At 42.5% G+C, this 14172-nt stretch overlaps 1 protein-coding gene across 2 annotated transcripts in view; it reads left to right on the forward strand.

Moving 5' to 3' along the window:
- Positions 1-14172, forward strand: part of ssbp4 (single stranded DNA binding protein 4) — an 85739-nt gene that overhangs the window by 66063 nt on the left and 5504 nt on the right. For both annotated transcript variants that reach the window (XM_031864378.1, XM_031864380.1), the window contains exons 6-13: positions 5148-5231; positions 8081-8207; positions 8362-8429; positions 9608-9672; positions 11370-11415; positions 11518-11553; positions 11692-11746; positions 13107-13177. In XM_031864378.1, the coding sequence (XP_031720238.1) occupies positions 5148-5231; positions 8081-8207; positions 8362-8429; positions 9608-9672; positions 11370-11415; positions 11518-11553; positions 11692-11746; positions 13107-13177 (552 nt within the window). The remainder of the gene's footprint in view (positions 1-5147; positions 5232-8080; positions 8208-8361; positions 8430-9607; positions 9673-11369; positions 11416-11517; positions 11554-11691; positions 11747-13106; positions 13178-14172) is intronic.

Genomic DNA, 14172 nt, shown 5'->3' on the forward strand with positions numbered 1-14172 from the left:
TCTCTCTCTCTCTCTCTCTCTCTCTCTCTCTCTCTCTCTCTCTCTCTGTCACACACACACACTCAGACTGGCACATCAACAACAATAACCTCTGAGGTCAGACAGAGCTAGCGCTGCATTAGCCCCAGTGTGAACCTGCTGAGAGACAGAGCGAGCCAGTACAGCTGGTGTTAACCACCCAAAACATACACACACGGAGTGGCAGAACAACCACAGTGGCACCGGTACAAACGTCATGACTGTGCCAACACATCCAGAGTACACTGTATGTATAACTAAATAAACATTTCCAGATTGTTGAATAGATTATTGACCGGCTGTGTGTTGTGTAGCTGGTTAATAAGTGGCTCTATTGAAGACGTGACCGCTCCTCAGATGAGCCGTTCTCACGACAATGAGATGAATAGAATCAATGCAGCAAGAAAAGTAAACTGCAGAGTCTCAAAAAGGATAAGAACCGCCTGTCTTGAGTGGTGTTACATCTACCGGTACTAGAAGGGCATCGCAATGCCTCGCCGTTAAAGACGGTACGATACCCCATTTAATCAGTGCCGCAACTTTAAGAATGACAGCTTTTTAATAAGAGCTGCAGGCTATTTCCTATGAGCAGGACTGCATTGGGATTGGGATCCGCCGGGAACTTTGCTGCAGTCAAAAAATAAACTGCGGGTCTTGAGATTTAGCAAGCGCTAACCATAGAGTCAACGAATGAGACACTACACAGTGCTTTCTACGGTTTATGTGGTGTCTTCCTGATTTTAGCAGGTTTTCCATCATCAACTCCTGACAGAAATTCCCAAAGAAATTCCCGTTTTTGTTTTGGAAGCAACTCTCTGTCTCCCGTCCACTTATTAAGGACCACTGTTTAACAAGTGATATCTAGGTGCAAATATCAAGAGAACTATCAAAGAAATCACATTAACTCCAGTACAGGTTACTGCATACCATGTACATTTTTTAATTAATACATTTAAAAATATATATTATTAAATATAATAATTTCAAGTTCCATGGTCCATTACATTTCCAGATGTTTTAAGTTTTTCATATCGTATCGGTATCGAGGTATTTAGCCAGGGTATGGTATCGAAGTCATAATTTTGGTATTATGACAACACAAGTGCTGAGAGCCCTGCTGCTGCTGAGCTCAACGCTTGTGCCTTGCTACAAAGGGTGGTGAGTCCATGAATAAGTGCTTCTGCTTATGAGCAGTGTTGTTTTCACGTGTATGTACAAGCTCATCTCTCCTGCCAACATCTGAGCTCTTATACGGTGAGCCTGGCAGGGCCGCGGCGTCGTATCTGTGCCTGTAGGAACGCACTTGTTTCAAGCTGTCAGTCAGGCATCTTTATTTTCCCACCGCAGCAGCTCCCACAGGTTCCTGGTGCTCAGCTCTGTCGGCACTCCACCATGCCAGCCATGCCAACAGTGCACTCGCACAGGGAGGGCGGCGCAGTGGGCAGGGTGGGAAAGTGAGGGACCGCCAGAAGTGGGGGGAGGGAGAGGAGGGGGAGAGACTTAAAGGGTGTGTGTGTGTGTGTGTGTGTGTGTGTGTGTGTGTGTGTGTGTGTGTGTGTGTGTGTGTGTGTGTGTGTGTGTGTGTGCGCGAGCGCGCGCATGTGTTTGTGTGAGGCTGGAGAGATGCAGGTATCTGTGCAGCTGCATCCTTCAGGAGGAACGCTGCACACAGGCGAAGAGGTGCACAAGTCTAGACAGTTACGTGTGACTGTGTATGTGTGTGGGTGTGTGCGCTAGTGCTGAAGCAGTTAGTCCATTAATCAAAGCTGGTCAACAGAAAATCACACCGACAAATTATTGATTAATAATTGTGAAAAATGGTTAACTGCTCAAGCCTCTGTGTGAAGAATTTTCAATTTTTCTCTTAAAAAAATACAAGCCATCAATTTTTTTAAATATTTGCTGGTTCCAGCCTCTGAAATATGAGTTATTTTACTTTTTAGTTTTAATTTATATCATTGTAAATTTAATATTTAATTTAATATCTATGCGACAAAATTGGCTATTTCAATGCTGTGTATAATTTTATAAGTGACCAATTACGACGAAAATAATTACTGGATTAATCAAGTCTATTATATTTATTTATAAAGCACCTATTAAAACGGAAATGCTAAATCAATAAAGGAAGCCTTATTGTGTGTACATGCATCTATTTCTGCATATTTGCTCGAAAAAAATGAAACCATGTTATGTAAACATGTCTACCAGAGTGTGTGTGTGTGTGTGTGTGTGTGTGTGTGTGTGTGTGTGTGTGTGTCTCAGGTTATATTGCACATGGGTAATCCCCTAATCCTTTAGCTTTTCACTGTGATGTTAGACACACACCTGTTGAAGTAACAGCCCTCAGCAGCTCCCTTCAATACACATACTGTACATGCACACACATTTTCAAACCAGCACACACTCAGCACCCGAGGGAAGGAGATCCTGCTTTCACCTGTGGGGAAAAAAAAAAGGGGGGGGGAGATCTCATATTCGCTCTCATCGCCACTCAGTTGCACCCCTCACACACACACGCACACATGCACACACACCTGTAATGTTACCTGATAGCAGAGTGCTTGACGGAGGCTCTGGCAGACTAGTAGATAAGCCTGGTCTGGCAGTGGGTGGTCCTCTTTCTCCGTATTGATGTTCAGGTAGTAACAGTTCTGTGTTGGAGCAGCTGCTGCTGGAGTCAGATGAGGTTACTGTAGGAAGAGACAACACGGTCACTCAGACCTCTGATACTGTATTCACTTTAATGTGCTTAACGCAGTGGATGTTGGTCGAGAGATTAACACGAGAAACGGCTCGTTCACTCTCACATTGCAAAAGTGAAACTGCTGTTCACATACCAGCGACTGAGTCAGAGAGACAGAATTATTATTTTCAACCTGGGACACATTTTCCATAATGATGTTTGATTGGGTTCAAATATTTGGCACATCCCCGCAGACTGAAAGCGCTCACCAAAATTGAGCTTGCTTTGGCCCTTGACTGTGTGTCGGTCAGCAGCGCCTCTGTCAAACTGGATCAAGTCAGGGATGAGCGTAGAGACCCCAACCTTCGTTGTTTGTTCTCCTTCATGCATCCCTTTAACGCCTGTATGGTGTAGAACGAACTTAGAAACACTTGACATCATAGACAAAAATCTATTTTAAAAGAATTTGCATAAGAACCACAGAGTCATTTTGAATGTTGACAAAACTTTTTACAATTTCTTTTAGTTTTTTTAATTAGAAGAAAAAAACGACTGAATTCATCTCCAACAGTTGAACAGTTCACAGATTTCTGCAAGAAACGACTGCTTGCCAAAAACCCACAGCGCTCGATATCAGACAGTCAGCTGCAGCAGAAGTTGCCGTTTGCCAGCAGTAGGCTCACTACACAGTTTATAAAGGCAGCAGGCACAGTTTAAAAAAGCTGCAGGTCTGTGCTGGGCACAAACACACTGACACTGGAACAATTAGAAGCAATTTATAAGAAAACTAGAATGGCGCTCGGGAGAGAGCGGACCGTGGTGTGTTCACATGCTCCTCGGATGGTCACATCTCCCGAGTTGAGAAGTCGTTCTTCTGATTTCCGCGTGTTCTTGAGCTTTAAGTGGTAATGTGGAAACAACATAACCGCTACGAAGACAATGTGTTGTATTTTAATTCTTAAACAACACGTTTTAAGTTGTTTCTACTTGAAATGACATTCACATGAATTTTCCCCATTGCTAATTAATTTCTAAGATTATTCTGACACCACATGAATGCAGCACAAATGCCCTATCTCGCAGTGTTACGTAATTAAAGTGAATCATAATGTGTTTACCTGCGCTGAATCTTTTAGTGGTACGGAGTACTGGACTGTACCGGCCTGTTTTCATCCCAGAATCAAGCATCGTCATGGTGAAAATTATAAAAAATACGACATTGTTTGAAAATACCAAGAATTATCCTTTGAAATCCTGACTGAATGTTGATTAAAGTCCACCTCGTGAATTGATCTGACCTCATCCTGGCAACTAACACTTCCTGTCCATGAAAATCAATCTCCAAATGTCAGTGACTCCTTGTTGATGTAGCAGAACAGATGTGATAGTTGTGCTGTTATTATACATACTTAAATTGGACATACTGTAATCACTTTAATTACTTAATTAAAGCTGCACCCGGTGATCTTGACCACTAGGGTGCAGAGACAAACAGAAACAAGGTTTGCCGTTGTGTATTTAGTTGCGTGACTGCGAGCAGCATTATTATCCCTCTGAAGTTGGATTTCTAGTTATCTGATGAATTTAAATCGAATATTTACTGACCTTTTAGCTGTAGTTTGGTTTAACAACTCCTGAGTAAATACTGTATCTGCACATATACGTCTCTCCACCAGGCCTGACACTATCTTTTCTTAAGTGCTTGTCGTGTGTTTCATGGTTTCATTTGTTATGAAGTCGGAATTCTATCGCACGGACCAGCAAACCAAACATAACAACCACTTCTTCACATTACATTCCAGTCCTTTGCTTCAATCATACATTTCTAAATGCAGGTTTCAAATGTTGAACACACGAGAATGTAGATCATAATTAATTTATGTTTTTTTTATGTTTGTGCATAACGTAATCAGCTGTGGGAAAATGTTGCTACATAATACATAATACGAGAACTATATAAAATGTTTACTTTTTTCGAATGGTCGATCAATTCACCCCAATTACTTTTACTGCTTTTTACAGAGGAAATAGTTGCTATGAAAACTGCTGATGTGAAAATTGCTATTGACTTTGTTTTGTTTTGTTTTGATGCCGTGAGCGTCACAAACGCAATTCAAATTCCATTCACTTCTATTGTATTGGGGTGGAAGCAAAAATCTTTCAATCGTATCTTTCGATCTGGGCAATTAAAACCCAGATATTAGGATATTCATCTGCATGGCTGAATGAAACTAGAGGAAAGTTAGAAAATATGTTTATTTAGTATTTGTGTGAACTGACCCTTTAAATGTTGTATCACATTGTTCTTTCTGTAAATACCTCTACTGCTCGCTCTGAAGAGGGACTCAATGCGAGGTTGTTCCACCTGATATTGTTGTTCCCCAAGCAGCTTTGAATATCACTGAAGACATTTATTGACGTCTTGTTGAATTTTTTTCACCAGGGTCCTCCAGGATCTCAGCCCTCCCCTCACACGCAGCCCCCCCCACACAACCCCAGTAATCCCATGATGGGACCTCACGGACAGGTAAGACGTAAACATTGACACTCTTTTCTCCGCTGCTGTGTATTAGTTCCCTCTCTAAGCCCACTCGCACTTTCTCACTATTACTCACTCACTCACTCGTTCACTCACTCACAACCACAGCAGTATAAAACCAGCACGCAGGTCGCTTGTTGTGCTGGCAGACAGGACATGGCAGCATCCACGATGGTGGGTTGGATGAATAATTTAGCTGTGTTGGCCCCGCTGTAAGGAGCGGAGGTGCATCTGGAGGGCCTTCGCTCTCCCCCAGCCCAGCACTCACCATCCCATAGTCCATCAATAGACCATTAATATTGCAGCACAGCCTGACACAGTGCAGCTCTCCGTGCACAAACCCACCACAACATGGTCAAAGGAGGAGCGGAGAGGAGGAGAAGGTAGACAGGAAAGTGGAGGAGGAGGAAGGAGGGAAGAGGGTTAAAAAGAAAACAGTAGTAAGTCAGTCCTCGCCTCAAGGGCTAAATGAGATTATATAATTCGTCCTCTGCCTGCCCCCAAACACACACACACATGACGACACACAAAAACATACAGCACATAATTACCATTGAGAGCCAGTCTCCTGTTATATTTGTGTTGTCTGTGCTTATCTCTGTGTGAAAACGATGATGTGAACATTATTCTGCTCATGCTCCGTGACCAAAACACACAACTCTCACCCAATCGGCATTCAAATCTGCATGTTTCCCCTCGATACTAAAATAGTTGGATTAATTCTTCTCATCTGACGCTGACATATGGCTCACTGGATGTTGGTATTTGTAGTTGCAGCAGCGTAGCTCTCATAGGTAATTCTGAAAACCATCTGTCTGGGGTGCGTTACATTATTCACTAGTTGTGCGCTGGGCTGTGTGTGTGTGTGTGTGTCTCGGCCAGCATGCTCTCTGCTGAGGCATCTATGTGGAATGGTGCATTCCCTCTCGGTTATGAATCACACCATCCCGACTGCATTATTGTAGCTCTGGTGTTTGGTGATGCAGACACGGTGACAGAAATGTCCGGCACAAGTGCAGCTGCACAAAACAGACAAAACATTAAGATGTAGAACGCCTCTTCCTCTGCTCGTACGGCTTCATCCTCCCTTCCAACGATGTCATGTTCTTTTCTGTTCCACCTCCTTCTTGGCCGTCCTGTTCCTCCAGTCCAGGTTTCTGTCCCACATGTTTTCTCCCTCGCTCTTATCTTATCCTCCTTTACCTTTATCCTAATGGATTTTACCACCTGAGGTCTTACTTTACAAAACTTAATGACACGCCCCTCTTTCTTGGTGAAGGGAACAGAGCTGCTACAGAACATTATTCTTCAACACAATAGCTCCCCCTGCTGACATAAAGATAACACCTCCACATTGTTCAGGTTTACTGAGCCTTTTGTGCATCGTTTCACTGCCTACGTGCGAGTGTTATTTAGGTTTGTCCGTTACAGGTAAACTTTGTTACTATCTTTATGTAGAAAGGAGAACAGATTTGCCCAGATATACTAAGGGAGTTTGTTTAATTAAAGCTGATTGTAAAGATATTATCATAATGTTGGGGTTATTAGTCTGTAGAGATCTGCACTTAAAAATACAATTGTATTTTTTGACCCTTATTTAACCAGATAAAATCTCTTTTGCGATGGAAATCTGGCTAAGAAGGCAGCAAAGTTAAACCTTGAGTTTGTCATTTCATACATAGAATAAAACAAATTACAGAGTAAAAACTTCAGTCCATGCATCCACAGAACCTTGAACCTTAAAGCCGAGCCATTTATTGGACCTAAGACAAACTTAGCGCCTAACGTTCATGGGTAAACTATGAAGGCATTAAGATATATCAATGCTCCATCATGCACATGTGTGCAGTGATGAGTCCTCTAGCCGGAGTTTGAAATATATCTCAAAGCAGCACGATAAAGAAACGCACAAAAAAAAATGAACACCATCTTAAAAACCAAACAAACAGTAGACCAACCAGATTTATGGATGTGCAGTTGTTAAGCTGAATATGACGTTTGCTGAGCTGATCATGACAACGGCACGCACACTGTGATGGTTTGTGTATTTTGCAATTCATGCATCGTTTCATCTCCATCCATGTTGTCACAAACCGGGCCGAACGGCCATGACAAAAAAGGGAGACGCATTCAATGAACAGTTGATTAATTATTTATTAAGTTTAAAGTAATATATAAGACAAACATAAACTGACAGTGACATGTGAATTCAGTCATTTCAGCAGTGTGAGTGAGTGGGTGCGTGTAAAGTGTATATGCAGTGTTGTATAGTGTAGAAACAAACCGAAGCCAAAGTGGGTGTCTCAGGAAGGAGCGAGAGCCAACTGAAGATCCAGAGGGTTTTTGTACCGAGTGCTCTGGCACACAGGGCCAGTGTTGCAAATGGCCTCAGGTGCTTCCACTCTGCCTGACGACCCTCTGCCACACCCACTTCCACACCTGCAAGGAAGGCAGCCAAACGAACAGGCAGAGAGGGTCGTCACAATGTCATTAGAAATCTGTTTAATTGCTTCGGCTGCATTCGTTTTATCTTGTTAAAGGTTGTGTAAAACAGCACCTTGATTAATTCTTCATGATGAACCTAACATTATTGTCTCTGTCATTGAATCCATTGATTTTTAGAATTTAAATTAGAAGCTAGATTTCATGCTAATCAATGAAATGTGTTGTACACTCTATCTTAGAGTTGTTGGAATTGCACTTGAGTAAAACAAGGTCACGGACAAAGTTATTCGTGATATTTTAAAGCCCATCTATCAAGAATTCGAACAAGCATTCCTCTCTTGATCATCCTGAAATAAAGTAATTGTAATGTCCTTCTCGCGTCTGTCCTGCAGCCATTCATGTCTCCACGGTACCCAGGCGGCCCAAGGCCCGCCCTCCGTATGCCAAATCAGCCTCCTGGGAGCATCCCCGGGTCACAGCCTCTCCTACCAAACAGCCTGGACCCCACCAGACCTCAAGGTATTGACAAAGGCGTGGTGTTATTTCAGAGCGGCTGCGCTTTGCAGAGTAATCTCATATTGGCTTCTGAATTCAGAAGCTCATTTTATGGAATTGTTATTGATCCAAACGGCGCTGCCATTCTAACAAGCTGCACTCTTGTGTTTCACCACAGGACATCCAAACATGGGAGGTCCAATGAGAATGAATCCCCCGCGAGGCATGGGGGGCATGGGCCCACAGGTAGGCACCAGCGACATTACTCCATCACTCGTGCAGAATAAAACACAAAGGATTGCGTTAATAAAGTCATGACAGTGGGTGGTGTCCTACAGCACCACCAGCCCACTGCACACCCACTCTGCAGCTGCCATACAGCCAGATTTGGTGCTTGGGACTGTCGGTTTATGAACAAACCCAATGTTTGGTTGCCCTTCATTAAAAGCTACCATAAAAACGGCTATAATGTCAAACCAGCATCCTATAAACGGCATGCAGATAATCCATTCTTCTTTGCTAAGAGACATTTTAGTTCTGCCAGCCTCGTAACTTTGCGTTTTAAATGTCAGAAGTGCTCAGATGATTAGCTTGGCCCTGACCAGAGCTCACCCACTGCCGGCGCCAGTTCTACATGTTAAATCCTACTTACCGACTCCCACCTAGGAAGACCACCCCTGAGCAAGCAGCCACCAACACATTTTGACCAAAAAAAAGAAACAATGGTGCCAACTTTGGTTTTCCTTTGATCACTTTAATTTCCGATGTGATCCCGTGTAAAACATAAGATGCTGAACAAACAGTGTCCTTTTGAATTACCGCTACCAAACAGCTGCTTCATTCTGCAACCCAACCACCTCCCGCTCCAACATCACCTCACACAAAGACACACACACACACAAACACACTCTCTCCCCGTGCCCCTCGGCCCCTCTCTGTGCCACCCTGGCTCGGTGACTTTGGCAGTGAACGCACCAGCAGCTGGTGTGGCATCTGCTCGACAAGTGTAATCGTCTGCTGAACAAAACTCTTCCTCTGAGAGGAGCTGCTCTCTGGCCTTCCCCACTACTCTCTCTCTCTCTCTCTCTCTCTCTCTCTCTCTCTCTCTCTCTCTCATTTACACACACACACACAACTACACACATGTAGCACGAGCCAAACTCGCCTGCCGGGCAGCCATGAAAACATACACGCAAGCACACAGAGGGGAGCGTGGACACAGAGAGGAGGAGACACGCAACGTACAGATGGACACAAACACACTCACACACAGCTGTCCTCTTCTCACACACAGCCCGTACATCACATAATTAAAGACTAGTTAGGGGGAGACATGATGGTCGCTGACCTTCATTAGGATTCAAACCTTTAGACGGAGCAGGTGTGAGATGCCGTGCTGACTGTGTGCTCCTCTCTTTGTGCAGAACTACGGCGGAGGAATGAGGCCTCCTCCTAACTCCATGGGGCCAGGGATGCCGGGCATGAACATGTTAGTAGATTGGAAAATAACTTTTTAATGTTTGTGAATTCTGCCGCCAATTACGGTCTTGTTTAACCGTTGTTGCGAGCAGTTAGGAGAACAGTTTTCTCACAACTACAGTGAGTATGGTACGACAGACTTGAACTTGCTGCAGCATTTGGTGTTGTTCATTCGTTCATTTGGACTAATTTGTTCCTAGATTTCAGCATAACATAGGAAAAAGATAATTACTGTCACCAACATGTTGTGGAAATCTTACTTCCCCTGTAATAAAAATGCCATTAAGTGGAATTGACTGTATCACACCTCTGAAATTAGCAGAGGTGGATGAAGTCCAAAGATCTTTTACTTAACTAAAAGTAGCAACACCACAGAGTAGAAATATGCTGTCTTCAATAAAAGTCCTGCATAAAAAAGTAGTAGCATCAATATATACTTAAAGTAAAATTATCATCATGCAAAATGGCCTATTTCAAAATAATGTATATTATTAATCAATAATAATAATAATGCATCATAATTATATTTTGTATAATTAATCTCAATCTCTAAAGTAGCTAGTAACTGATGCTGTCGGATAAATGAAGTGGAGTAAAAGTACCATATTGTATCTGAAATGTAGTGGAGCATAGTGGAAATACTCAAGTAAAGTACCTCCAAATTGTACTTAAGTACAGTACTTGAGTAAATGGACATATAGGATACATCACAATGTAAAAACCCTTCATTGACAGGTAATATTTTCAGAAGGATATTATATTGGTGTTTGTGAATGAGTGCCTACTACAGTTAGGCTCGGTTACACCAATACAGATACACATTTAAACCCAATCTAAATGACCACACATTAAAAATTCCTTAACATTAAGGAAGATCAAATTTAAACATGTATTTAAATGTCAGTTTATATTTTACTCTCAACCTAGATTGAATTTAATTCTGTTGCACCAGAATTTAAACAATTTTAACCTACAATTGAGGAGGTTTAACGTTTAAAATGGCTAAAATAGATGAATTAAGCAAAATGTTCAAGTTCCTCGGAGAAAGTTACGGGGCAGATTCAACCAAGATGAGTTTTTTGATGCTGCAAGATAACGATTCAGCAAGGAATCTGTTATCTCTCTTTTCCTTGCTGTTTTTATATTCTCTTATTTGGCCATATTGCTCCATTAATTCGGCCAACAATTTCTTCTCAAATGAGTCTAAATTAGAGATTCTCTGCAAAGCCATCATGAGTAACATTGTGCCAACTAACTGACTTTTTAAGCCAGCTAGCTAGAAAACAATGTAACATTTTGTTAAGGAATCCTCCCTTTCTTTTATGGCATACATACTAAGTCTTAACAGCAGGCGCATGTGTTCATGTATTCATTTTAAGTTGTGCAAGCAAGCATCACATTGATTAAACTCTAAACCTGGATTTACTAAACTGAGATTCGTTTTTAATTGTGCAACAGAGCTCTGCATCATTTTGAATCTGGATTCATTCATTGTAATGCAAGTTTTGTTAAACTCTGATTAGAATAATTTTAGATTAACTTAATCCTTGCCGGTGCAACCCGGCCTTACAGAGCTGTGTACCATACTTTGAAATATGTGCTGCCATGATGCACCTACAAAATCATCACACGTAACATGATGCATGCAACTTTGCTGTGTGCCAGAAATCTTCTATTAAATATATTTCTCTCTGTCTGCGTCTCCAGGGGTCCTGGTGGAAGAGGTCCGTGGCCGAACCCCAACACCAACTCAGTGAGTCACACTCTCTTACATCTTCGTCTCCGACATGACTGAGTGTGTTTACAATAACTGTGACTCGTGTTTTGTTTCACCTCGGGTCTATTCTTTCCACAGATAGCTTATTCATCTTCATCTCCAGGCAACTATGTGGTAAGTGTCCCGTCATGGACTCGTGTTCGACCACGGGCCATAAATTACCTGTCATGCGGTGATATCTAACAGGCATACTGCCATCTAAATGCACTCAGAACTCATTTCTCGTTTGCTCTCGCTTCTTTCGCCCCTCAGGGCCCTCCAGGGGGAGGCGGCCCACCAGGAACTCCTATCATGCCAAGCCCCGGAGGTGAGTTATACGCGTCAGTTTCCCTTCTGGTTTCTACTTTTATCCAGCGTTCACTGAACACGGCCTCTGTCTAACAAACATGAAACCATTCACATCTCTCTTCGGCAGAGACAGGCAGTGATAGCCCCCTAAATACTTAAGGAATGAAATCTTTAGGAATGATTTTCTAAGAGTACAATATTGTTAAACTGGTTGGATATATCTGATGCATGCGTGATGATGATTTGGTCGGGTATCATGTTTGTTATCAGTCCTTTCTAGTTTAGGCACATTCTGGAAATGATTCCAGTGCCGTTAGATGTGTTCTGTCATTGTGGCGACAGCTGAATAAAAGGGAAGCGGAGGCACGTCAGTCTGCAATCAAACGCGCGATCCATCTCAGCTTTGACCCATCAATCTAGTGTCTCTGTGGAGGATTAGCGGAGAACAAAACACTGTGGGCTGATATCCTGTGGATGTTCTGTTTCTGCCAGCCTGTGGAGAGCTTCTTTTTGTGTCCACTATTTATTATTTATATACGTTCCTCTATTGTGATACGTTGCCGGGGCAACCTTTTTGCACAAAATGCTCCTGCTCACACATACACCGGCAGGGGAAACATATTTCCACTGCAGTCGCCAAGACTGTACGCGTGCGCACACACGCACACGCACACGCACACGCACACACACACAAACCTCCCACAAAAATGAACACCTCCCACTCAGTATTGCCCCCCTCCTCCAGTCACGACAGCACAAGCTAGATTCAGGGACACTAACAGGCAAGATCTCTCCGCCACTTTGCACATACTGTATCCATCTCCTCCCCTATCTTTCAATCTGGTATTTCTTTTTTTCTTCCACTCGCAACTTTCTGCCTGTAATGTCAGATCAAGGTGACCTCATCCTCAAGGTGACAAACGAGGACCGACACAGCATGCATTGGGTGTCCATAAAATAACTTCTAATCTCCTGATTGTAGGAATAAGATTGAATTGGGTTCTTTTTTCATTGTACATTGCAGTGTGCAGCGTCTAGATTGATTGACAGACTGATTCACTGACAATATGTACTGGCACTTAAAGTAACACACTGGTGGTCCTCGTCCTGTGCAGCTGAAGTAAGGACATGTCTGGGCTCTAGCTGACTGAATTGTACAAATGGCAGAATTAAAGTGAAACATTGTCAAATACAGTGAAAGACAATGCCACTCCAGCCGTTTCTGTGCAGGTTAGTTCGTTATTTTCCATTCATTACCCCAAACCCACCTTATTTTTTGACATTTACAACAGTTGGATATAAGAACAGACAGAGGTAATAGTGCAAGGGTCTCAAACTGCTTTACAGTATTCTGATTTGAAATATCATTGTTATCATAGATTCGACAAACTCAAGTGAAAACATCTACACAATGATGAACCCTATCGGCCCTGGTGGAAATAGACCTAATGTAAGTAATCTCATTTTGTTCAATTTTGAATTGCAGTTAAATGTACAGTGTGTAGGATGTGGTGGAATTTGGCGGTGTGGTTGCAGAGTGCGTAAACACAATTCTTAGTTTCAGCTGCTTCTGTACTGATGACAACATAGTTGTGAATGTTGTATTCCATTTCTGCTAATAGAGCTCAACAGTGAGGTTCTGGAAGTGAAAATCCCCTTCGTAATAATTATACGCCATAATGGCGTAACCATCCATGTTCGACTTACCTTGAGCCATGAGATTGTGAAATGATGGTACATTCTCCTGCAGAAGACACAATATGATATCAACCTTGTTTTAAGAAAAGAACACGTTCTATTTGCAATGCCATGGAGATGTACTACACTACCCACAATCCTAAAGTGTAACAGCAATGTCCCTGATTGGTGGAGCTCACTGTTACCATGGAAATGTTTACAGCAGTGAGGGTACGAGCTCGGACATGCTGCCCTGTGGTCTGCTCCCGGATCTCCAACCGGGCCAGCACGACGGCTCGTTTGGAAACGTTCTCTTATATTACAGAGATAGTTCACTGAAATGTGTTTCTGACAAAAGCCAAGCAGTTACTGAATCTGTCCACATTTTTAAAAAAACATTTAGATGAAATGTTTTTCGTGAGTTTCAGCTTCCAGATTCAGCGAGGCCGCATATGCAATAGTTTATGGGATGAGTAGTTCCTTCACTCTTAAAGTAATCATAAACACAAGACTTGTACCTTTGCCTTTCCGTTTAAAAATTTTTTTTTTTTGCTGCGGATCAAATGTTTTAGGGCCACGATTCATCTCAAAGTTGGTTGGATAGTTCCATGCCTAAAACTTTTAATACAAGAATTTTCTGAAATGTAAATGGAGTGAATGAGTGGGCGGTCACGTTTGAGCTCTACACTGGCCCTTTAATGAATTTCACACGGATGTATTTGTCTAATCTACTCCACTGCCATGCTCCCCAAGCAGGGAAAGAGCAAG

The sequence above is a fragment of the Anarrhichthys ocellatus genome, unplaced genomic scaffold (assembly GCF_004355925.1).
Source record: "Anarrhichthys ocellatus isolate YVR2014 unplaced genomic scaffold, GSC_Weel_1.0 scaffold30, whole genome shotgun sequence".
Taxonomy (NCBI): Eukaryota; Metazoa; Chordata; class Actinopteri; order Perciformes; family Anarhichadidae; genus Anarrhichthys; species Anarrhichthys ocellatus.